The sequence below is a fragment of the Rhododendron vialii genome, chromosome 12a, assembly GCF_030253575.1.
Source record: "Rhododendron vialii isolate Sample 1 chromosome 12a, ASM3025357v1".
Classification (NCBI taxonomy): domain Eukaryota; kingdom Viridiplantae; phylum Streptophyta; class Magnoliopsida; order Ericales; family Ericaceae; genus Rhododendron; species Rhododendron vialii.
In genome coordinates, this window is record NC_080568.1 from 30,760,309 (window position 1) to 30,786,834 (window position 26,526).

Here is a 26,526-nt window from a genome sequence, read left to right on the forward strand (position 1 = left end):
AAATCTTCTCGTCTTTCAAGTACAAGTCAATTAAAGAATGACTAATGGTATTAACCAATGGGTAATAATTTCTCTAGCAGGTAAAGACCAATGGATAAAAGAAGTACAAGTACTTTTATACTTAAAATAAGATTTATTAAAAGACTATATGCCCTATATGTACTTTAAACAAAATATAATAATGAAAAGGTTATTAACCAATGGACAAAAGTTATCATAATATTATGGACCAAAGAATAAAGAATAAAGTAAGTTTGATGAGAAAATTCGAAGTGACAAGATTGGCTTCTAGAAAACAAGGTACAAGATTCTTTTATTATGACTAGTCAAATCAAATTTATTGGAAGATTTTCTAGTCACATCGGTACTTTATTGGTCATAAGACTCTATTACCCAAGGGTTACTAACTTCCTTAACGGTTATTATCCAATGGGTAAAGGATCCAAGGAACTAGGTAGTTGGTTTCTAACTAATCGGTTTAGAATCTAGTTCTATGTGCTCGGGAAACTACTTAGCCAATGGTTAAAATTTATGGATGAAAATTTAATTATCACGAAATATCGGAAATATAGAAGGAATATAAAAAGTAGAAATAAAATTCAAATATTTAACGAAATTTTTATTGACCAAAATTCGGGGGCGTTACAAATTTTTTAAAGAATGCTTTTTGAATCTTAAAAAGAACAAGGCAGAAGTCAAAAAAAAAAAAAAAGAGAAAAAAGAAAAAAGAAAAATATAGAAAAATGTGTTGGAGAGGGTCTTGTTATTTCTCCAGAAACACTACAGTCACCGACTGGGAGGGTCGGTGACCGGCCACCGATCCTGTGTGAGGTCCACTCCGGGCCTCGCACAAATGATCCGAGCCGCTCAATAATTTAAAAAAAAAATTGAATGGGCCATGTGAGAAATAAGCTCAATCCGATATGTGTACGTGCTCGATTCGAGCCGTTCCAAAATCAGATGATCCAAGCCGTTCAAAAATAAAAGTTTGGAATGAGCACGTACTCACATCGGATTGAGCTTATTTTTCATGCAGACCACTCGGTTTTTTTTTTTTAAATTATTGAGCGGTTTGGATCATTCGTGCGGGACCCGAAATGGACCCCACACGCGGTCAGTGGCCGGTCACCGACCGGGGGTCGGTGACTGTAGCACTGCTGTTATTTCTCGTGCAAGTTTGGCGTGTGTGAGGGGCCCCCACCATCCATCAGTCGCAACGTGCTGTGCGTCTGCGTGTGGTACTAATAGGTAAAAAATATTGATTTTTACTAGATCGAGGTTAATCCACGGGTGCGCACTATTTACTGTCACAAAAGTCGTCCTTCTTCGGACCTGTTCTTTGAATATCCCTCTCTCTCTCTCTCTCCGGCCGGCAAAACTCCTTCCTCATCCCAACCGCCATTGACATGGACGCCATTCAAGTTCGGGTAAAGCGAGAAGTAGCCGACAACTTAAACCCCCCTAATCTAAATCCGAAACCCCAGCCTTCGAACCCTGCTGCCTTCATTGATCTCAGCAGCAGCGACTCCGATTCCGACGATTCCTCTTCCTCATCCTCCTCCTCCGGAACAAACGGGAAGAGGCCCAGGGATTCGTGCGGGGAGGGTTCGCTCAGCAAGAAGAGTAAGAAACAGGAGAAGCTCGGTGTTGCCCTGCCGTTAGGGTTTCTGGAGCCCCTGCCCCCCAAGAATGCGCCGTTGCCGGCTCTGCCCCCGCCGCGGCAGTTGGCGGCGGAGAAGGATCGGGCCGCGCCGCTTGCGAACGGGAATGGGAAGGGTGGGGAGATGGTCGATGGCAGTAGCAAACAGTTCTGGAAGGCGGGTGATTTCGAGGACGGGAAGGGCGGCGATTGGGATAGTTCTTCAGGTATGCATGTAAGTTTGGAGTAACGAATAGAATGGACTAAATGGTTTCACGGATTCCTAGGCGGGGACCATTTAGCGGAAACTACCAAAATGTTGTCATTCACTTATCTTTCAAATGACATGGAGATTGTGCGCTGATTATTCGTGGCGTTTAAATTTCACGGGTTTTCGATTTTTGGAGGATACTCTGTAAATAATAATGTACTTTAAATAGTTAGACGGTGATACATTTTCAGGTATGCATGTAAGTTCTGGTATTATTGTAGGCATTGAGGTGTTATTGTTTTATTCGGACTTGGCTGGGGCTTCTCTCACCTTTTTAAAGACATGGAACTCTGAAGATTCCGTGTTGATTATGTCGTGGGATTTAGATTCCATGGGTTTATTAAGAGGATACTCTGTAATTAATACTGTACTGAAGACAGTTAGATTGATTATCAAGGAAAGTTAAACATCATATCTAAGATAGACTGGCATTGCCTGATCTGGATGATCAAAACAATGAATGATAGTCGAACCATGTTTTTTACTTTCCTATTTGGTATCTCCAAGTTATTAAGAAATAAGGGATTGCATTTTGGTGGGTTATTTCTTATCAAAGTCTATGTAGGGAATGTAATTAAAGGAATTTTGAAGGGCTAGGTTTGGGGGAATGAGTTCTTTGGTGATGATTGTTCTTCAGATTGTTTATTCTGACCTCATCATAGAAGGTTTTTCCTTTTTTCTTTTTAGGCATCCCATTCTTGTGATAACTGATATGTTGCATGATTGAGGCATTTTTGACGAAGCCCACCTTTATTTGGCTTTGTTGATGACCTTCCATTTGTTCTTATTACTGTGTTTAAATTGGCAAGGTCAGCAATTTAAGTTAGAAGGGCCAACCATGAGACTTTTGTGGGAATCATGAAGATCAATAGGCTATTAGGTTATACATGAGTTTAAGTTTTTGGTGATAGAAGGAAGGTATAAATTGCCGAGGCCAGGTATTAAAGTTAGAAGAACTAGACTACAGGACTTCTATTGTTGGTGTCATCAGATCAATGACCATACATGGTTTAGCTTTTCTTTTTGTGCTCTCTATCACCTTTCAGGGTAGGTAAATAAATGGTGGTTATTGTTTGCAAGTTTGATTCTAGTGGGGCTGCATTGTTTCACGGCAAAATCTGATCGAGCTGTTGAAATTTTAGTTTTGATTGGCAAAGTAGATAGCTAAATTTGAATCTTAAGTTATAGGGAAACCTTATTCTTTTGTTATTATTTGGTTTTGGATTGTTAAGGCTAACTTACAATAGATGGAGTATGAATGTAGAAAGATCAAAAGTAGGACTAATGGCATAGAGAGACAAGAGATGAGTGACTCGTTGGTCAAAAAATAAAAATAAAAGTATTTATGAGAGTGAACTTTTTTATGTTTCATTTTTTATCTTAAGTTATGTTGTTGTGAGTATTTGACCCATAGAAACAGTGTAGGATGACTCTTATAAGAATTGCATAGGGAATGTGGGTGATCCTTAGTTTTTATATTTTAGTGAATTATTTGTCCTTTGGCTTAACTTTTTGCTGTCTTTTTTGTTTTCTTTTAATTTTTACTAGATTCGAGCTAAATTTTTTGTATTTATTGTTCGTATCAATGAGAGGAATCGAAAACTTATAAAATTATGACAGGAAGTCGTAAAAAGTTCAATGAAGACGAAGAGAAAGTATGAGAGACAGTTTCACGTCTTTAGCGTTGTCTTATATATAGGTTTTTTTCAACTTTGGGCTATATTTTTATAGTTTCTTTATTCCACTCATCAATACAAACTAGTAATTCAAAAAAATTGACCCAAATCTTGGAAAAATTAAGAGAAAACAACCAAAAGGACGGAAACCAAAAGACAGCAAAAAGTTTAGGCAAAGGGACCCTAAGTAATTTGGAATGGATGTAGTTATGGGTGACTGTTGGCCTGGGCGGTTGCTGAGGTCATTTGGGGATGGGTTGGGGAGAGTAGAGCCAAGGTGACTGAGGGCTTTTTTGTATAGAGACCGAAGTAAAAGGGCCTTGTGTGTTTGCTTTGTGTTGTTGGTTATTGGTTAATGACTTGGTGTGTTGGCCCTCGGAGTTGGGAGCCTTGCCATGCTGGTGAAGTCCCAAAGACAACTTGCTAGGGGGATATATGATCATATCAGGTGCATGCCACCTCATGAGGTTGGCACATGGGCCTCTCTGATTGGCTGTGATTCAGCCATGTGTCCATGCCACAGGGCTGAGCCCATTAGGTAAAGGTCTACGGTCTACGAAGTGACCACGTAGTTGTGCCACATTGCGGGAGCTGACTCCGTCTAACTACCGTTGTCAATTTGCTTCTTTGGTCAATACCATTAATCACAGTTAACCGTTTGCATACAACAATGTAGTTTTGCATTAGTTGTTACTGTGTGAGCTGAATTTCTGCACTCTCTTTCTTTCCAGGTGGCATGGATCATGTAAGGGTTCATCCGAAGTTTCTACATTCAAATGCAACAAGTCATAAGTGGGTTCTTGGTGGTAATCTTGCTGTCCCGAGCTACAAAACCTTGTGTTTATATATGCAACCGTATATGCTTGATTGGAGGCACTGCCTTAATCTTGGTTTTATTGAAGTCAAATGCTCTGATCTACTTGCTGTGTGTGTGTGTGTGTGTGTATATTCTTGCAGCTTTTGCGGAGCTCTTGGATAACTCTTTGGATGAGGTATTCTCTAAGCTATAATTTCTTATTCAGACACCACTCTTTTTTATTTAAGAAATATATACGAGACTTTCTTCTTGATACCAGGTTTGCAATGGAGCTACATTTGTGAACTTAGATATGGTGGAAAATAAGAAAGATGGAAGCAGAATGTTGTTGATTGAAGGTATTTAGTTTTATTCGTTGAATGAAGGTGCTTAGTTTTATGTGATTTTTCTCTCATCTTTGTTAGTTTCTTGTATGGTAGTAATGTTGATGTAGGACGAGTGTGGCATGCAATCCCACGTATGATGGTGAATAAATTGGTGTAGTATGAGTGCAGTCTACAAGTGGTGATGGTGAGCCCAAACTTCCCTTAGACGACATGGTAGAACAGTTTCTGAGAAGTGACTGAGTTCATTCTGTGTCCGCTGTTAGGTTTCATATAGAGTTCAAAACTGAAACTAGTGCAATCATTCTGCAGCAATGTGAGAATATTTCTGGGACTAAACAGGCTGCTCTAGCTTTATAGTGCATAGATCACGAAGAAGATCACCCATTGAATTTGATCTTTTGTGTGCAGTAATTTGTGGATTGAAACCCAAGTGAACTGGGCTTGTGTTACGATTCTAATAAGATATAGCAAAGCTCAACTTGGATTTAAAGGTCTACTTATCAATATTAGTTCCATTCCCATCATGCCTCACTTTTGTTGAAGTCTTGCGCTGTGTGAGACATGGTTTCTTACTGTTTTTTAGATAGTGATATGGTGATAAAATATGCATTTTGGGTACTGCAAAGTTACTTTGGATGTTATCTTAACTGGCTTTTGGCTCATAGAAGGTGTATTTAATATCTTTTGCAGATAATGGCGGTGGCATGAATCCAGATAAGTTGCGGCATTGCATGTCCCTTGGGTATTCTGTGAAGAGCAAAATAGCAGATACTATCGGTCAATGTGTGCCACCAATCTTTCTGAAAGCACTTATTTGATCAATTGGTTAATTCCTTATCTCCCTTCATTTGAATACCATATTCCATTCTTTTCGGAACAGATGGAAATGGTTTTAAGACTAGTACCATGAGGCTTGGAGCTGACGTAATTGTGTTCTCCCGCTGTGTTGGACAAGATGGAAAGAGGTTGGCTAGTTTGATCATTATCCAGTTTTGCTTTTCTGTTTGTTTTGCTTTTGTTGTTTGACCGTATAATGTTACTTTCTCAGCTCGTTTAATATTTGCTAGCTGCTTGCCAGTTTTAAAATGTAGTTTGAAGCAACTTAGTGATCTTGTATTGGCAAAGTTTTTCTGTAGTTTCAACTGCCTTGTTTAAAACATAACTTGGCAAATCCTTATCAAAGGAACACTACACTGAATTGGTAGAAGAGTTCTTTTTGCGTTTTCCAGTTATTTGGCTAACTGGTTATCTGAAGTGGATTCATGCCGAAATAATTGATCTGATCAGAACCCAGACCGGGATATGACCCAAGTGCAATTGTCTGTATAAGGAGATAGACATTCCAGTTGGAAAGGTGGCACCATTTCTTTTCAATTATGTGGAAATGGGCCGCAGCTTGAGACATCCACAATTTGGCTGGTATAGCTGCATAGGTGAGGCTATCAAAGGTACGGAGAGAACACAGGGAAATGCTTTGGTTAGAAAAACCCTCGTCACACTTTTGATTCGACCCAAACATGATAATCGTTTTCACTTGAATGTCGTGATGACAATCGTAGTTTGTGGTGTTTGAGCACTTGTGTAATATTTTGGAAGTGCTTTTTGTTGACATCAGCTTTTATGAGAGTCTTGTGAGATGTTAGGGGAGTTACTCGTTCCAGTTCTGAGTTTTCCTGTGTCTTGGGCTTCCTATTGGTATTTATGCTTGTTTTGTAATTTACTTTTTTATATTGGTTGTTTATTGAGTGATTGGGATCTTGTTTTAGGCCAACACAGAGCATTGGGTTGTTGTCATACACTTTTTTGAGGAGCACAGGGAAGGAAGACATTGTAGTTCCCATGGTAAGATATTTCAGTTCCCATTATAACTATATGATTTGTGACTAGTATCGTTTTATGTGTAAGATATTGCAGTTCCCATGGTAACAATGTTATTTGTGACTGGTATCCTTGTATGTAACACAAGTTTGTTAAATCAAAATTAGGCGGGGGTAGTGTGCTTCTATACATCCATTACGAATCTTTTGGTGCACTAAGATACCATATTGCAATGACATGATTTTAGACAAGAACGAACAGCCTAATACATAAGCGTGCTACCTTTACAGAGAAAACTGTTATTCCTATTCTCATTTCAAGTGCTAACGTTTAATCATCATCTATAGGCTAGAAAATTAAACTAAATTCAATTTTATAGGACACTTGATGTTCTCAAATGGTGTTTTTAGGATGCTTGGTTGATCTTGTGCTTTATTATTGTGGTTGCAATTCTCTGACCAAGTGTTTGACAGACATTACAGACCTCTCCATTTTAAGAATGGATGGCCTCAAGAAGAGATTTGTAGATACGCCATTCGACTCTAGTCAAATTTTATACCTCTAAAAAAGTACAGGGCAATTGTTTAAAGGCAAATATCTTGATTTTGTGGCCTAAGCAGCTGAGATTGGTGAAGTTGGATGTATGGGATTATGTGCGTGTTTTCCAAAAATTCTAGGAGTAGATTGTGGAGCTTTTAAAAAGCTGTTATCAACTGATTTTGGGTTTCTAGTGATTCCTAGAAGCTGAAAAATGGTCTGAAATCCCATTCTAGAGAAGTTGGATTTGGATTGCTTTTCGGGGCAAATTTTATTACATTTAAGTTTTTGGAAGCTGATTTCTGACTACCAGCTTTTATTGCAACTTGGTCATAATTTCACAGCCTTAGTAAACAAGTTCATATGTTTCTACAAGTATAATCTATAATTTGAAGCAGAATCTACAGCTATATTTTAAAATTTGTTCCCATAGGTATTGCAAACAACACCTATGTGTTTCCTGACTAGCACATTCAGTAGTCAAGGTACGATATTAGTCTCACCTTGGATGTATAAAATAATGGACCTTGTCTAGAAGATGTTGCTTTTGGTGAGATGTATATAATAATGCGAACCCTTTCTAGCAGATTTAGGTTTCAAGGAATGATATGTGTGTGTGTGTAAACATGTAAACATATATGTATATACGTTTAGATATTTTTCTTGCGTTTTCATGTCCTGTAACTTCCATAGATAAAATTGTTGTTTGGACCTTGACTGCTTGAACTAGCCCCTTCGCCTGAAGCTTGTTTTATGTAAGCAACAAAAGCTAACAACAAGCAACAAAAGATATTCTCAACTGATGTCTGTCATCATTTGTTGTATGTGGTCCCTTCCTGCTTCTGGCACATGGTTGAACAAAAAAGATTTGCTGATGAACTCTTTTAATTTTTCGTCGCATGTGAATGCGAAAATGTAGATTCAAAGTCTTCCTAACAGAGCATATGATGATTTGCTTTGGTAATTTCCCTTACCATAATTGTTGTTGGGTAATATAGATGAGCTTTGTGGTTAACCTACTGTCTCTCTCTCTCTGGATTCATTATAGTTTGTAGCAATCTATGGACACCCCATTATGGTTTGATTTTACTGTTTTGACAATTAGTCACACAGTGAGTTAAGAGCAGTGTTGAGCAACTGCAGTTTGCTCATGTCCATTAGTCAGTATCTTTTCGTTTATGTTGTTATATATGGCCTTTTGACAATGAGGGTTCTTTTAATGACATGAAAAGCTTGACTACGAAGGTGGGGGACAAGAGTGGAACAGAATGAGAAGATCCTCTGCCAGTGATTGGAACACAAATGTAGAGACAATTTTGCAATGGTCTCCTTTTTCAAGCGAAGCAGAACTCCTCCAACAGGTATTATCATATCATGTACAGAAGTTGGATTAATGATGGTATTCGTAATTCAATGCAAGGAAGACCTAGCACTTTGTTATTGACACCTTGATTATCTACCGAGTGCTACTTCTAGATTTGGTATTTCCTAATTATATGCTACTTTCAGATTATTTGCTTATTATGGTTGATGAGCATAATTTTTTAATCTGCTTTGTCTTTTTGGTTGTGAAGTTGTATCTTTTATCCCACTGATGAAACATATTGTCTTCTACTTTGCTTGTTTGTAAACTCCCCCCCCCCCCCCCCCCCACGCAAAAAAGAAAAGAAAAGAGACAATGTATGAATCACAATTATATATGATTGTCGCAAATGAAAGTTAATAAGGCTGGTATGTTATCCATTTTGTATTCTGCATTCAGCAAACTGAAATTATGTTTCTGAGAAGTCATGTAAGGAGTTCAGTTTCTTTTGTGTTGACAAGTGCCTATAGTTAGCTTGTGAGAGATTAACTTCCTTTACTGTCTACGCTTCTCTTTCTTCTCTCTTGCACGGATATTGGATTATTGGATGGTGTGCATTGTGCATTATGTTGGTAACCTTGAATCTCTGACCAAGTTGAATGCTTACCATTGGTTGTATATTGTGTTTTTCACCTTTAGACATGGCTTATACGCTTTATGAACTCTATGTCTCATGTTTGGTTATTTAATTCTGAGCCTATTGTAATTCAGTTTCCTCAAATTCCTCAACAGTTCAATCAGATGAAAGATCATGGTACGCGCATAATCATTTACAACCTTTGGGAGGATGACCAAGGACAGCTGGAACTTGATTTTGATACTGATCCATATGTATGCCTTGGGTGCCATTATATTTTAGTGTGGACCATTTTGTTTCATTTAAGACAATTATCTGATTAATTAATCTCTTTTTCTTTTATTTTTTTCCCGCTTCCGCGGCTTAACCTCATACGAGACATTGCTTTGCAGGACATCCAAATTAGAGGGGTCAACCGAGATGAGAACAAAATACTGATGGCAAAACGATATCCCAACTCCAAGCACTTCTTGACGTATCGACATTCATTAAGGGTAATTCTATCGTTCTGTGTCATGTTGATCAGCAAAATTGTTAGTTTCCCCTTCCTGAATGGATGTTTGGTTGTTTTTGAAGTGTGAGAATTTCCTTAGAACTTAACATATGCTTCTCGCATTTACTTAATGGTTCCCCTGTTAGCTCAATAGTATTCCTAATTCATGATATTCTTCCTCTTAATCTCTTTTGTTGTTGTTTATGGCCCTTGGTAATGTCATACTTCGTTGTGATATGATTATTTGATGTTCCTATTTGGAGTATGGGACATGTAAAGTGATTTAGAGGTATGTCAATGCTTATATGGGTTCTTTATTGGTTTGGATGTGGATATAAAACATAGCCATGAGCTCTTCTTTCTCATCTCTCTTCTATTTCTTCTATAACGTTACTATGGCCTGTTTCCTTGACCAAATGTGAAGCGTCAGGATTGAATTCGAGTTTCTTAATAGTCCTCCTCTCTTGTTAATCATTAAACTCATCATTTGTCCTTGAGCTGAAGGCCTAGAACTTACTATAGGTCTAGGATCTCCTACATCAAATGTATAAAGGTGGAAAGATACCCTATTGGGATGAATTTGAAGCTGGAGGGAACTCGCTTCATCTGTAACTTGTTTTCCAAGTTTGAGCGTCTCTTCCTGTTAACCTGAAGGAAGTAGAGAAGAAAGTTCTTGAAAATTTCTGGACCCTTTCGATACTTGTAGCATGCTAAATGCTAGAAATGAAATTAGGCAATATATTAAATTTTAAAACCTGCATATGAGTTAGAAAAAAAGAGTACCCAGTGCATGAGGCTCCCGCTACTGCAGGGCTTGAGATGGGTTGGATACTTGGATGTATGAGGCTCCTGTGACCAACAAGTCACATTTGAGCAACCTTACCGTTGTGCCTGCCCTTCTGAAATGGGCGTATGAGTTGTTGCAGTAAATTTTCTTGTTCTGAGGTGATACTTGTTTTTCTTAGTTGTTTTAACTCTCATTCTTATTGTTTAAATGTTCAGAGTTATGCATCAATTCTCTATCTCAGAATTCCTCCACGCTTCCGTATTATTCTTCGTGGAAAAGATGTTGTGCACCACAACATTGTGAATGATATGATGCAGATAAAGGAGATGACTTATCGCCCCCAGCATGTTACTGATGGGGTTCCAAACGATTCTCAGGTAATGCTTGGTATTGTTTGATTTCTGTGAATGGTAAGTTCCACATTTGTTGTTGTTGATTGTCTGCCATTTTGTTTATCAGATTCTTGCTGTTGTAACCATTGGGTTTGTGAAAGATGCTAAATATCATATTGATGTTCAAGGATTCAATGTTTATCACAAGAATCGACTCATTAAGGTTTGTTTCTAGTTCAAGTTGACATTCTCTTTTCTTTTTAGCCATGCTGCTTTTTTGTTTGACTGACATTTGATCCAACTATCTATTTCAACTATTCTCTTTTTAGCCATGCTACAAATACAAATAGGATAGCCTTAGCTAGATATTTATATCACGGACTGGACTCCAGGTGTATCTGGCGGTGACGTCACTTTAAAATGAGTGATGCCTACGTGTGGTGGATGTGTTGTAAGCTTAGAAACTTATTCACATGATTTTTTTCTTCTTTTGTCAGCCATTTTGGAGGATCTGGAATGCTGCTGGAAGTGATGGTCGTGGAGTTATAGGTAACTAGTAACTACTGTTTCTGGCCTGGAAGTTCTGAATCTCTTTCTATAACCAGCTTAAAATTTCATGAGAGCATCAATTCTACTGCAGGTGTATTGGAAGCAGATTTTGTTGAACCAGCTCACGATAAGCAAGGATTTGAGCGTACAACAGTTCTTTCTAGACTTGAGACAAGATTACTGCAGATGCAAAAGGATTACTGGTTTGTTCACCTTCAAACTTTTGCTTTGGCTTCCCAGTGCTTGTTGAATCATTTGATAATTTGCTATTTGCTGCTTCATCCAGGAGGGCGAATGCCCATACTATCGGCTATGCCGCACGCTGTAGTATGAAGGAAAGAGGTATCTGATCTAAGCCAAGTTGGCCAACCTTACATTCTGTAATTTGTGTGGTGTACAATTACATGACTAGTTATAGCCAAAATCATCTTAATCTATTCAGTGATACCAATATACCCTTTCTCATTAATATGACTAAATCTTGTAGCGACTTCTCTTGATTATCTTCCTGGAAAGCCATCTCGATCTTTTAAGAATAATGCTGGCTCAAGCAGCAAGGTACCTGTCTCTGTTTCTGAAAAATTGCGCTCTCCGACGAATCAAAAGCAAGGAGTATCCCAAAGATATCTCAAAACAGCTGACAAGAGTCACGCGAATGGACATGCTTACACCAATGGGGGAAATGGAACTGAGACCCGTGCTAAACTTCAGAAAGGATCAAGCTATTTAGAACCATTATCACCTTCTGAAGAGGACGTTAGTGACAATGAGATGCATGCCTTACCCAAGAGACGAGCAAAAGGTGGTTCTCGAAAGGTATTGGCTCCTAACAAGCCTTATTGACCCTGTAGTGTCTCTTTTAATACTACCATAGATGCTTGATAATATGAACTTCGTGCTGGATGTTATGCCCGTTGAATGGATTTGCCATGAGATGTCATTGGTTGAAGCTTTCTATAAGGTACATCACCAATCATTTGATGGTGGTGAGGGATGGACTTTTTATGGAGCTAACATGTTGCAACATTACCACGCAGTCATGGCATATCCTGATTCGTGTGAAGCATACCGATTTGTGTCTACGTGGGAGATTGTTGATGCAACCTGGAAATCTAACCCTACTAGCAAACTGCAGTTTTATATTGCATCAAAATTCACTCAAAGTACCTAGAGAATGAAGGATAGAGAGGATAAGAAGGAAGGGGAGAAACCTAGTTCACTAGGGTCTTTGAAACCACAGGGATTATATAGAAAAAAGAAGCAAGGGGAGAAAACAGTGAAACTCTTGAAACCACAAGGAGATGAAGAGCGAGAGAATAGGGGGAAGGGATACATGGTTGTAGCCTCTGATTAACTTAGGGTTTTTACATCCTCTTTGCCTCCTCTAAGTTACTTGAGTTCCATTTATGTTATCTCATGACCTTAGAAAACATCAGAAAATTAACCGTTACTGAGACGTATGACATAAATAAATAAATTCATTCTTTCATCCTTTTTTTGAAAGATAACATCTCATCAACTGATCTAACTCTGATGTTTAAGGATAGGCAAATTATTTGTATTTTGCGGTATTCTTCTGATAATTTCTCAAGTGAGATGGTATTTACAATTTGACAGCCTATACATAGGATGATTCATCAATATGCTAGGTATGATTCATCGGATTTGCATCAATATTCGATACCCTTACAAAGTATTGAGTGACAAAAGTACTGCACCCATTTTGAAGAGTCTCTCTAACATAAGACCAAGTCCGAAATCACAAGCTTGCATGGGGATCTTCGGCATATAATTATGAAAGAACCCAGATGACAACGATTGGGTAGCCTTTGGATGAATTGCGTGATTTTTAGTCGAGGCGGCGGACCACTACCTAGCGCCTAGGCGCACATTGCCCAGTTGGTACCCACTAATGGGTGTTTGGGAAGGGGAATGTTGAGGACAAGCCTAACCATGTTAGAATCTCTCTTTTTTTACCGGAAGGGTGGCTAGAATGGGGGCATTTGATGCAATTGGTAAATTGCTTTGCCTGATAATGTTATTCCACTGCAGGAAGATGATGTTCATGGCTCCACTTTACATGCTTTAGAGCGGTTGAAGGAAGAGAACCGCCAGTTGACAGAAAGGCGAGTTTATTGCTTTTGATATGTGAGTACTGTACGTCACCCTTTTTTCCCAGTCTTATAGTTGGTTTGTCTTCCCATAGGTTGAAACAAAAGGAAGAAGTGATTTTAGGTGATTTGCAGCGTGATATACGGACTGAAAGAGACAGGTGTAAGTCACTTGAAACCAAGGTATGTGCTGTACTTAAATGGATATTGTCCGCTTGTGTTTAGTTACTTTCTCGGTTCCAAAACCCTATGCTGTTTTCTATCTTCCGTTTCTTCAATTGTGTTATTGTTCTTAAATTTGTTATGTATTCTGTTGTGTTGGCAATGGCTATATTTGGGAGATGATAGGGTGGAGTTGTTGCAAAACAAGATGTTGGGATTGAAACATTGGGCCCATTACAGTTACATGCTTTACTATTTTGTACCTGTATTTATATTTTGCCTTTATCTGAGCTTTGTTTTCCTGCTTTTCTTTTGTTCCAAAATGGGGTTGTGGGTGTTCAGACAACGGGTGATGGTATAAGATATATGGTCTGTCCAACCCCTTGTGCCAGAGAATAACAACAAAATAAGGAAATCACATTTCGATAGTGAAGAGAAATTTCTGTATAGGAGTTTCCTTTTGTCCCCTTAACTCCTCTTGAAAAGTAGATTCCTGAAGTTTAAGTATATTACTGATTAGATTTTGGTGTTTAAAGTCGAGTTATGGTAAATTGTGCAGCACAATCAAATATTATGATGTCTGTCATCTATACAAACCCATTTTGGAGGATTCCATGTTCCTATCTCCCACGATTTGGGGTTTAGAGGTCTGAGGCTTAGATCCGCTTGCACACGTGGTACACATAGTTGAGACCCGCCAGAAAAAGGAAATTGAAATCAGTTATGTCCATCTGCATCTCCATCCAGAGAGGGGCTCTCACGCGGTGCGCACGCGCACACACACAGGACTTTCATCAATTCCCTGTTGTATTGATTGTTAATGGTGTGAATTGGTGTTCCGTTGTCTATCCAATCGAATTCAATTGGTTTTGGTAACGAGTCATGGCACCTATTCATTCTCTTCTCTATTCAAAATTGTTGCTTGTGGTTTCATCAGCTCGAGGAGGCATCACTAAAGATCGAGGAAATGAACAAAGAACAGGAGAATTTAATAGATATTTTCTCGGAGGAGAGGGAGCGACGAGACATTGAGGAGGAAAATCTGAGAACCAAGTTGAAGGTTTTTTTCTCTGCTTATTTCTTGCTAATGCGCTTCATCTCTCGGTAATTACCATTTTCTTATAAATGGACGGCGCCTGAAAAGTGCCCTTTTTTGTTTTTTTTGATCTTTGTAGGAGGCATCAAATACCATCAAAGAGTTGATTGACAAGGTGAGGCGGTTGGAGAAGACGAAGAACATCCCTCCCAGTAAGGTTGATTATTTAACCTTGGAAAAGGATCGCTGACCTCTTTTTTTTCATTACCCTAACCTTGTGTTTGTAGTGTAGAGAGAGTGCTAGTCCAGGAAAAAGTCGATGAGAATGGCATCGATGCCGAGTTTGTTGTAATGAAATGAAGCACCGTAGCTAATACTCTTAAGTTTATTTAGCGTGTAAAGCCGATTTCTGTTGCCTGTGTAGTGTCTGGATTAGCAAAATGATGGCCGAAGGGGAGCCTGTTTCTATGTATCCACAAGGCCCAAGCAACACAGATTCCAGGATAAGCTCCATGGATGGAGCTTTCTTCACCCAATCGATCAACCAATCCTTCACATCCACTGAATTACCCAGATCAAAGTTAAAGCCCAGATTTGAATTGAGGCTCTCCAAATATGTTCGAAAACGAGCAATGAAAAATAGAATGCTCAATAGATTCATCAGCTTCCCCACATCTCAGGCGCCTTCTCAACATACATGCGCATATATATTTGTTGCCACGCCAACAAACAATTAAAACCGATTTGATAGTATTCCATTAAAGTTACCATAGCTTTTTCACTCTCCCGGTTACGTTACAATTAAGTGGAAAATTATTGCTCTGTAAAGAAGCTGTGAGAGGCAAAGGTTGAGATGTTTTCTTCAAGGGAGTAGAAAAATTCTACATAAATTCACCTTAATAACACGTGAGTTGAAGAGTCACTTGCAACAATTAGACATTTTTTCTTCTCATAATGAGCAGAAACTTTTAATATGGAATAATTAGACACAGTATTTTGTTAGTATGATCATCGTATTATTCATCGATGAAAATAATGCCGCACAGTCTTGGATAATTGTTTCAAAGATTTAAATGGAGAAGTAACACAACATTTTGATTATAGACATTTTTTTTATACAGGATTATTATTTTTGGGTGGAAGTGCAAGAAATTTTGTAGATATTAAAACAGAGATTACAAGAGAGTTCGATAATTACAGCTACAAAGAAGTAAAAATTGGATCACTACTAGCTGTATTACAAAAAGGATGGACTCTTGTATCTGTTGGGTGGACAAAAGTAGCCTGTCTAGCAAGACGGTGGGCCTGGCGGATGTCCTTGCACTCTAGTATTTTGGTAATCCTGTGAAAAGATAGTCTCGAAATTGCTTGACCAAGTTTGCGGGAAAAAAAAAAATGCCAGTATGGTGGCACTCATACCGCTCTCCTAATTGCATTACAGCATTTACAGTTAGTAAAAATATATGCAACAATGTAATTATGATGTAATGATCATTTGATAGCGAGGAGAATGGCTAAGAGCTCCGTTTGCACAAGATTGGAGCTGTAGTATGAATCAACAAAGAAACCGAGAGTCAGAACGATCTGGACAATGATCATGTAGAAGGTTTGAAGGGTAGGAGCATGCATTGTCGGAGGAGCCTCTGCGTTTTGAGTCATAAAGGGACCGGTAACCAGATTAATGGACACCTTCATTGGTTTGGTGGTTGACAAGAGGCTCGAAACTTTGGTGTTATCCGGGCCAGTGGCTGAGGGGTTTAATGGATGAAGGCATCCGTTTACCGAACCCGGGGAGGTGTTGTGCGGCAGCGTGTTGCGCACATTCGAGTCGTTGATCTCAGCAATTAACGGTCCGAATTGCCGAACGATTAGATGGTTGAGATTACGCACAATACCGTGTAATATCCAGACCGTCAATTGCCGAGATCAACGGCCCGAATGTGCACACCACTGTGTGCACAACCCGCCCCCTGGCTGCCATTTATCATGGAAAACATTGATAGATTCCCCATTGCCAGTGGCCCAGGTGATGTGTCCCTGCAATAACCTCTCTGCCGTAGAGGAGGCTTTTCCATGCCCGGGAGGATTTAATAGTAGAGTAGTGCTATTGCTATGTGTACATATACTATGTATATACAATGTACATATGGATTTTGTGGGGCCCACCTCGAATTTTACAAAAATGATTCGAATCGCCCGTTATGTTTAAAACATTTTTATACGGAGCCCTGTAAAAAATCAGCTTAACCCGATATCGGTAAGGATTTTTTCTGAATTTATAAGAGCGAAACTGAGCAGTTTAGTAGTTTTGCCCCCACAAATTCAGAAAAAATCCTTACCGATATCAGGTTGAGTTGATTTTTTACAAGGCTCTATAAATTTTTTTAAAAAATAATGAGCGGTTCAAATCATTTTTGTGAAACGCGAGATGGGCCCCAAAAAATCCATACGTACATAATATGCACATTCCAATATGTACCCCTAGCTTTATTGTTAAAAGTATAGGGTCTGACTCTAAGAAGGTGCACTCGAGAACAATATTTGGGCAATTAGACTATGGAGATAAGAAGATTCGGGTTATCTATACCATAAAGTATAGAAGAAGGACGTTTCGTGAAGAGTATTGATGTGACAAGTGGCGAAACATAACAATTCCTAGAATTTTAATGTTTTCCTCCTCCATAAAAAGCATTTAATGGAATCAATGGCCAATAATGGCTTAAATGGAAATTTAATTGGATATCTCCCATGATTAATGTTTTCCTCCTCCATAAAAAGCATTCAATGGCCAATAATAGCTTAAATGGAAATTTATGTTGATATCTCCCATGATTAATGGGTGCTCATGTCCATAACAAAGAAATCAAAATAAATTAATATGAGTTGTACGTGTTACAACAATTAACCAGACTTCGGGTTGGTGTTGTGCACCTCCGAGCCGTCAGATTGTGTAGCCGACGTCTCGGATCTCATCTCAGCAACCAGCGATTGAGAGTCATTCGTTGCCTAGATGAGATCCGAGCCGTTCGATGCACAATCCGACGGCTCAAAAGTGCGCAGCACGGTGCTGCGTATACTACTACACAGCACCATCCCCCAATTGCAATTAACCTTCCGTAATTTTTGTTTGCAAGTAAGCTAACGCCTGATTTATCATTCCTAAAACATCTAAAAAAGGCAAATATTCTTTAGCCCATTAAACCAATCATATCCATTACTAGGGCAATTAAAATCCCACGATTTAAGGATTTTATAAAGAATGATACACCTATATATAATTTGTTTGGTATCTGAAAGTTTTGTATTTTTCATGAACGGCTCCGATCCACAGGTATATGCATCCCTCAATTCATGTATGGTTTTTTTTAAGCTATTGTTTCTGTAGTTCTAAGACATAAGATGGTTTTGTGCTCATTTTCACGTGTTTTTTTTTTCCCGGTGTTTGCGCCTCCAACCTCTCTTCATGTTGATGATGACCGAAATGGGTTAGTGTTTTCATTTTCTTAAGAAAATTCTCTATATTTATAACTTCATCGTTTCTGTATTTTTGACTTTCCTAGCTATCTCTGGATGCCCACGCTGTATTTTTTGTTTTCATCAATCACTCTCCGTTTAGTGTATCGGGAATGTTTTGTGGGAAATCGGTTCTTAGAAAAAATAAAGTGAGGTGAAGTAAAAGAAAATGAAATTCAATTTTGTGTGTGTGTGTTCTGTGTTGACAAAAAATCTTGCAGGGAAACAAGAATTCTTTCTTTTTGACAAAATCTATTTTGCAGAAAAGTATTTTTTAGTGGAAAAATTGAAACTGTAAGTCCTACAACTTTTTTGATAACTCAACACACAGGAAATTACAGAAAAACTGATTCATTTTCCGTCATTTCCGTTCAACTGAACGTGGCCTTCGGAAAGGAGAAAAATGTGAAAAATATACAAAGATTTTCCATTGGAAAAAAGATAACACAAGATTTGTGATAGTGCATTTCAAAGCAAAACAATTACTCCTATCCTATGAGAATCTTGTAGGAGGATATTGTGATTTTATGGTATATTTAATGGGAAGTAAAGTGTAATAACTAGGAGAATCTAGTAACGTGTCTTGGATGTCTGGATTGTCTCCGGACCTTAATTTCAAATTGATAAAACCAGGTGCAGAATAGTGTTAACCCAGGAAACAAACAGTACGAAAAGGGCAACAAATAAAAAATCATTGAATCCCTGTGTCGTGCAATAGCGCTTGACACGTGTACCCCCACGTGGTTGCGGTGGGCCCACTTATAAGACAGAATGTTTTCACCCCGTCCCTAATTAATTATTACTACGAATTTGAATCAATCAACACGCCACGTGGTTGCGGTGGGCCCACTTATGAGGATTTGCTCAGTGATCTATGCTCAGAATGCATGTCTAATCCCCAGTGATGTCAATCTTAAGATTGTATAGGAGTAGATTCTTTTCGGATGAAATTATTGTGCAATTTTGTGATTAAAATTTTAAAAAAATCAAAAATACAGGACAATTTTTTGTTTTTTCGAGCTGTCAAAAATTCAAGATGGAAAAGATTTGACCTCATGATTTGTGAGCTTTTTTGGTCAACTACAATTTAAAATGAAAAATAAAGAAGACTCAAGCCCGTTCCAGAACTAAAAAAAAAGTCTTTATTTTTTAAAAAGGTAATTTTAAACTCAAAAATTATGAATTTATTAAAATTTAAAAATATGCAATATAGATCTTATTTGAAAGATCTTGATAAGATCTTTTATACGATGCCAAAAAATTGAAAAATTATTTTTTATTTACATTATTTTTGAGTTTAAAAATATGAAATGAGCTGCTTATTTTTTAATAAGGTTTCTGGAACGGGGCTTAGTTACGTTGAAAATTATATTCATGAGCTAATGATTAGTACTCTCTCTGTCCATGATTGTTGGTTCACTTTTATTACTTCACACAACTTAAAAAATCACATGAAGAAATTTGAGTTCTAATTGATTGTTAGAATATTTGGGTTATTTGTCACTCGTAACTTTTGAAACAACTCACATGCACATCGAGTAAATCTCTGAGAGACTAATCCCAACATTAATTTATATGGGGCGCTTTCTAAGAGAAATTTAACAAGATTTGAAATACGAGACTTTCGAGGTCATTAATATTTGTTTTCTCAACGTAAAATTCTTCTGAAAATCTTAATTATATTTATAGCCGATGAACATGATTTTTAAATAATTTCATGATCTCAAAAAACTTTCTTACTACAAAATTAACGATTTCGAACTTTAAAAGGGTTTGGAAAAAGCACACAAAAAGTAAATAGTACTAACCCTCCCTCACAAAAAACTCAACAGTACCCACTTTTCCCTCCACAGGACAGAGCGATCGAACCACCGAATTAAAACCCCTCACAGAGAATGAGACAAACATTCGTTTTCAAAAAAACCCTAATTCTCTCCCTCCCTCTCTCTCTCTCTCTACCTACACACAGGCAGCAGTGAGCACGCACGCGTCTCGGAGCTGATTTCTCTCTCTCTCTCTCTCTAAACCTCGATTGTGTGATCATAAGGCGGCAGGCAAAGGTGAGTCTCCTCTCATCAAACATGCATCGCTTCAAATCAGCTTTTTCCTCTGTAGCTCTTCTGCTTTATCATTTCTAGCTAACCACGTTCTCTGCCATTCTTGTCCACAACCTCCTCTTCCATCTCTCTGTACATTGTCGCCTCTTCTCTCTCTCAGAGCTAATTGCGCTGGATTCTGCTATTTCAATGCTTCCTTGAATATTGCTGTGTGTTGTTCTTTTGTCTGTCTTTTCCGTTTCCATACAAAGCATTAACTCCTTCTCCACGATTTCGAGAAATTGCACTCAGAGCCTTGTTTCCACTCTTACAATATGAGAGAGATGATTCGAAGGCGATGCACATGGCCGTCGACGCGGTTATTTTGAGGCAAGTCAAACTTAGCTAGTCTCGAGTCTCATGGATTCTGCCTGACCAGTAATCGTTCATCGCCATGGCTGTTTCGGCTGTACTTCTTTTTTTCTGATTTGAAATAGTTTTATGAATATACGTCTCTCTCTCTCTCTGTCTCAAAATCCATGAGAATCATGAGCGAGGAGTCAACTCGTGAGTCACGCTTTTAGAAAAAAGAAAAAGAAAAGAAATAAAACTCGTGAGTCATGAGTCTATCAAAGGATTTTTGCCTAAATCAGTTGTTCATCGCCATGGTGACTTTGGCGGTGTTTATGTTTGATTGTTTTTGATACGTTTTCAAAATATAAATGCGTCCAGAATCATCCATAAATGTGCACAGATTCATGATTCATGTTTGATTGATTTGGCTACGATTTGATTCCTCTCTTTAACTCCAACGGTTCGGTCCCCTCTCTCTCTGTCTCTCTAGCTCGAAGATAAGGCGGTGTACGATTCGGCAACCTCCGCTTCCGAGTCAAACTCGCTGACTCGCGGATCAACTCGGTTGCTCTCTCTCGAAGCGGCTGCGAGAAATCACTGTTTCAGCTGGTCGATTGGCTCGTATCCGTTTCTGTAAACACCTTTAGGCGTTAGTAATCATCGGCTATGAGGACTACTACTCCACCATCATCATCATCATTAAGGCGGCGGAGAATCGCTTTGGTCGCGGCGACGATCGCGCTTGGAATCCTCCTCCTCATGATTGCGCCCCATACAGGTGTGTTTACCGAAGATTCTATTCTTATCATTCTCCATTATTATACGCACATATACATATATACATACAGTATACTCTAGATTTTTCCTATATTTTAGGCCTCGTTAAATAATATTCTTACATTGTTCTATATTTCAGGCCTTATTTGTTTATGAGGCCTCTCTTCACGCGACAGTTGGGTCTGCTCCATTGATTTTCTTTATCCAACTACTTTTCGCCTTGTTCTTGTCACTATTGATGTATAAATACAATATAGTTTAGATTTTGCTACTGTGTTTTAGGCCTTGTACGTATAAATACATTATAATCTACAGAGTTTGGTATTTTAGGGCTTATAAGCTTATTTGTTTTCCTTTCAAAAAAAAAGCTTATTTGTTTATGAGGCTACTGTTCACGCCACAGTTGGGTCTCCTTTGTAAATTTCTAATCTAACTACTTTTCGCATTGTTCTTGTCGTTATTGATGAATAATGGAGTAAATTAGTAACTACTAACTACCACTGTCAAGATTCATTTATTCGATCATTATTTTCCTTTTTCAGGTCCTCGTTCTGGTCAACGTTCTGTACAGATTTTGAATCCTGTGGCGTCCTCTGTGGGAACCAACGCCACTCTCTCTCTTCCTCATCGCAAGCTCCTCCAACGTGGTAAGCTCACAAAAAAAATTTAAACATAGATCGTCTCTATTCATCTTCAAACTTCTGTTTTCTGGCTCGTTTTGAATATGGCTGCGCAAATGACCTGCGCTGAGCCTGAGTATTCAAGTGTTTGATCTTGGCTTGGTCAAAACTAGGTAGGCGTGAGTCGAGCCCATATAATCGAGCTCAAGCCGTTTAGTATCGAGGTGTTCGAGCTCCGTTTGCTAACTAAAGGAGCCTCTGTTAACGAGTTGAATTGTTATAAATGTGTCGGCTTGATTTGCTAATCGAACTTAAAACTCGAGCTTGACTCGTTTTCTAACAAGCTGAGTCGAGCTGCAAACGGCCGAGCACCAAACTACTCCTGAACAAGTCGGTTCGTTTGCACCCTATTAATTTTTGGGACCAATGGAATCTCTGATGCTCTGCGTTTTGCCTCTTCCTGTTTTCTGATACTGTTTCGTTCCCTCACCTCTTCACTTTTTCCGTATCCAATTACTTGCAAACGATGCACGTTCAGCGATCCGACACTGAGCAACATTGCTCAGACGACGCGTACGGTTCTGTTGCGTTGGAGGGATGTGGGCGTTTTTAGTATTTGAGTCTTGCATTTATGTTAACGTGCGCCTTTGGCAAAACTTGCCTCCCCCATGGGGATATATTTGTATGGGATTATTAGGTGTCATCAATTCTTTGGCCTGTCAATATGAGAGCATATTGCGCGCCAAGCACAAGTTAGCATTAATTCTTTTGTTTCCTAAGCTGGCAATTTTGTATGACAGTACTTAAATGTGGAAATTCATGGTTAGATTTAAAAGGAAAAAAAAGTCATGGTTTGCTGAAAAGTTGTACCATGAGTGCATGTTAGCCTTTTCTTTGATTACCAATGCTGGCAAATGAATTTGAACGAAAAGCATTTTTCTTTAATTTACCTCTCAAAATTTGGGTACATTCCTGTCCTAGTCCCTGTACTTCTCCCAAAATCTTAATTTGGTCCCTGTACCTTAAATTTGTCTGGTTGTAACTTTTAATTAAATTTTGTCTCTGATTCTGTACATCCCCTTTATTGCATTGTTTTATGAGTGATGAGATTATCTGTTCACGTGCTGGTGTTCACAATACTTATTTTTTGGTTACTGAAGCTTTACATTTTGATACTAGTGCCAAATTATTTGTTTGCTGAAAAGTTTTAGGGCTTGTTCGTTTTGGATCTCACATTGAATTTTTTCTCTCTTTACTCTTTTGCCACTAGCTCATGTTAGCATTTCGACATCTATTACCATTGTTGGAAATCAATGTGCACAAAACGCATCCTGCCCCACGTTTGCCTTTTTGGATAGATTTGTTCATTCCTTTTTGCTTTATGATCATTATTATTACCTCTTGCAATGTTTAATTTGTCCGTTTGGTGGCTTGGACCCTTGCATTGATGCTTATTCTGCCCCATGGACAAGTCAGCTGCATTAATCCTCTGTTTCCTAAGCTGGCAAATTTTTTTATGGCAGTGCATTAACATGGAAGTTCATGGTTGGCAAAAAAAATTTGTTTGATTACCGACGTTGAAAAATTAATTTGAACGAAAAGCATTTTACCCCCCATTTAGCATTTTTCTTTGATTTACCTCTTAAAAACTTGGGGTAAATTTTAGTCATAGTCCCTGCACTTCTCCACAAATCTCAATTTAAAATCGCATGGTTGTGACTCTAGATTCAATTTTATCTCAGATTGATCCAGTTGATTACCTCCCTACAGCGCATAGTTCTTTGAATCATTGCCTATTAGCGTCCAAAAGTTCGCAACACTGATTTGATTTTCTAACTAAGCTTTACCTTTTGATACTTGTTACCAAATTATTTGTTGGCCGAAAAGTTGCACCACTAGTGCAACTTGACGTTGATTACCATTGTTTCCTTTTTGATCACATCATTGATTACCACTGTTGGACTCAATATGAACGAAATGCATCATGCCCCACGGTTTTATTAGCCTTTTTTGATGGATTTGTTCCTTTTCTTTTTGCTTTCTCATATCTCTTGCAAAGTTTAATTTGTCCTTTTGGTGCCTTTTTCTTTTACTACTTGGCTTTTAGTGGTGTTTTCCCCCCAACCATTTCCCTCTACCATTTTCCCATTAGCAAAATTGGTCCCTGTATCTCTATATTGCTTGATTCGGACATTGTATTGTAAAAACTCGTCCTTAATTGGTCGGATTGCAATGTCGCACGTCTTTTACGAATACTTCTTAGATTTATTGTCTATCAAGTGCACGTCTATTATTCTTTGTTACTCTAATAAACCTCAAGCCCATTATTATATTCGCTCCAAGCACGATTTCGCGATATTACTAATGTTAGCGATTACAAAGGTGAAAATCAATGCGAACGAAATGCATTATGCCCTACATTAGCCATTTTTCAATAGATTACTTCCTTCCCTTTTCCCCCTTCTATTTAATCATACCTCTTGCAAAGTTCAATTTGTCCTATTGGTAGCTTTTCTTGACGCTTTACTTTTCTTTCGCTGCTGTGTCCCCACTGCCAATCCTTCTGTACCGACCAATTTTCCCCCCAATTGGCTCACTCATTTTGTATGCATCTCCTTTATGCAGCAGCAGAAGTGGAACCAAACCGAATCTGGGGAGACAAGTGTTCGAAATCAGACATAGTGATTAACCAGGGCCCCACCCCGCCCCTCCCCAGCGGCATCCCCACCTACACGGTCGAGATCATGAACGTCTGCATCTCCGGCTGCGACATCGCCGGCATCCACCTCAGCTGCGGCTGGTTCAGCTCCGCCCGCCTAATCAACCCCCGCATCTTCAAACGCCTCCGTTTCAACGACTGCCTCGTCAACGACGGCAAGCCTCTCGTTAACGGCAACACCATCTCGTTCCAGTACGCCAACACCTTCCACTACCCGCTCTCCGTCTCCTCTGTCGTCTGCCGATGACATACTGATCACACTGGAGACCAAAAACAGATACACGGGATCATACATATGAAGCTTTAAAGCAGAACTATATATATCTATCCCTCTTAGATTTTTGTCATCTTGCTTTATTGCTTTATATGTTTGGTCCTCTGAGGATTTTTGTTTTTTTGGGAGATGTCATGCTCATGTAAATGACAGAGAGACAAGAGTATACTGAGTTTTTGAGGGTCTATAATTAGTTGGAAATTATCTTAATAGATAGATGAGAAATTATTCGGTGATCCAGGACTAACGGTACTAGAGTCCTTACGATTATACAAATTTGTGGTTTCTACGTATGTATTTGTATGAAGCGTAAAGACTCTGAAATCATTGATTCCGGATCATTGAATAACTTTTCGGAAAGATTGAGGGAGGTATAGAGTTTCCATTTGGGTCCAAGGTTCATGGATTTGAGGGGTTTTGGTGGGATGGGTGTTTATCAGCTTCCATCTCTTGATATTTTTGGTGATAATATATATCTAATGGAATACTTGCTTATTTGTGAATGGTGTGGCATTGAAATTTCGAAAGTGGAATTCTTAGTTTTGGTAGTTCTTTTTAATCATGTTGATGATGCTGTGAATGCTGTTTTTACTCTTTATTTATGGCAAAAGGTCTTCTTGCTTGAATTATTATTGAGTTAAAAAGCACACGGGATTTGCATGTGGAGACTCTGTTGCCTTCAATTTCTCATTTTGGACTGTTTTCGTTTACCTGTTTGTTGACCACTTAGGTTCTCTTGTGATTGGTAGCTTCATTGTGTTTGTGTTCAGGATAGTCCTTCTTGCTACTGCCAATTGCATCCGAGCGAGGCTATTGCTTGTTGACAGTGACAACTAGACAATTTTTGACAGTGGACATTATCTTGCTAGCTATGGCTAATAATCTGGTCCCATTATCATTCTACTTGGCAGCATGTTATTTGTTGAAGTAAATCTGTATTTTTGTTGACTTTTTTTCAATTAGATATTGAACCTGTAAATGTGTAAAGAAGATTAGCGGAGCTGAGTTTTGTAGTATTTGGGTTTTACTTGTTTACTAAACAAGCCCAAAACTTGTGCTCTTAATGAGTAGAGTCCATTTACTTAACGAGTCCCTCAAAATGCACCGAGTCTGAACAAACGAGCGAAGTTTTTCCGAGCCAAAATTTAAGTACTGCTCATTTACTACACGAATCTAAAATTTAAGTTCAAAATTGGCTTAATTACTAAATGAGTGGAGCCAAGCCTAGCCTTGCACTGCGCTCGCACTTTCTATCCTCGCTCTCGCGGAATTTAGTAATTTAGGATGTGTTTAAAAGATGCTATCACGCGCTCGCACCAAGACCCGTAAGCAAATTATGAGATTTATGCATTGTCACGTGGTGCCGGAACAACCATATATTTTAGTGGAATCCACATAAAATGTTCCATGACCTCTGGTGCAAGCCCTTTGGGCTTTCTGTCGTGGTGCCACTCTTTAGTGGTGAGACTCTTGGGCCTGCGGCAGCTGGGCTGGCTTCTCCATCGGGAGTTTGGGGTATTTATGTGTGTATGTTTAAAGGATCCATTATGCCTCTCCCTAGTTAGCAATTGTCTAAGTGAGTTGTATGTGAAATTACCCTCCTGCCCTCGTTCAAAACATAAGGGCTGTGTTTATTTCCCATTTTTGTTTTGTTAGTGGGTGGAGAGAAAAATAGAGTAGTGATTAGAGAGATGGGTAAGAGCATCTCCAACCCATGCTCTATTCCTCCATTTGAGAGT

The 26,526-nt window shown here is 38.7% G+C and overlaps 2 protein-coding genes across 3 annotated transcripts; both read left to right on the forward strand.

Moving 5' to 3' along the window:
- The first annotated feature begins 1,314 nt into the window (after positions 1-1,314).
- Positions 1,315-14,911, forward strand: LOC131311961 (protein MICRORCHIDIA 7-like). 2 transcript variants are annotated; one of them, XM_058339631.1, is made up of 20 exons: positions 1,315-1,866; positions 4,318-4,392; positions 4,544-4,578; positions 4,663-4,741; positions 5,420-5,512; positions 5,610-5,694; positions 6,496-6,571; positions 8,317-8,445; positions 9,180-9,278; positions 9,417-9,518; positions 10,520-10,681; positions 10,764-10,859; positions 11,134-11,185; positions 11,277-11,388; positions 11,472-11,527; positions 11,673-12,001; positions 13,238-13,311; positions 13,392-13,479; positions 14,396-14,518; positions 14,634-14,911. In XM_058339631.1, the coding sequence occupies exons 1-20, from the start codon at positions 1,407-1,409 to the stop codon at positions 14,742-14,744; spliced, it is 2,436 nt and encodes an 811-aa protein (XP_058195614.1). In that variant the 5' UTR covers positions 1,315-1,406; the 3' UTR covers positions 14,745-14,911. The 2 variants fall into 2 exon arrangements, with proteins under 2 accessions (XP_058195614.1, XP_058195613.1); XM_058339630.1 differs by having other exon boundaries at positions 1,317-1,866; positions 9,159-9,278.
- Positions 14,912-19,531: 4,620 nt separating this feature from the next.
- On the forward strand, positions 19,532-25,254 carry LOC131311963 (protein TAPETUM DETERMINANT 1-like). The gene is made up of 3 exons (XM_058339633.1): positions 19,532-21,175; positions 21,717-21,821; positions 24,420-25,254. The coding sequence occupies exons 1-3, from the start codon at positions 21,064-21,066 to the stop codon at positions 24,758-24,760; spliced, it is 558 nt and encodes a 185-aa protein (XP_058195616.1). The 5' UTR covers positions 19,532-21,063; the 3' UTR covers positions 24,761-25,254.
- Positions 25,255-26,526: the final 1,272 nt, after the last annotated feature.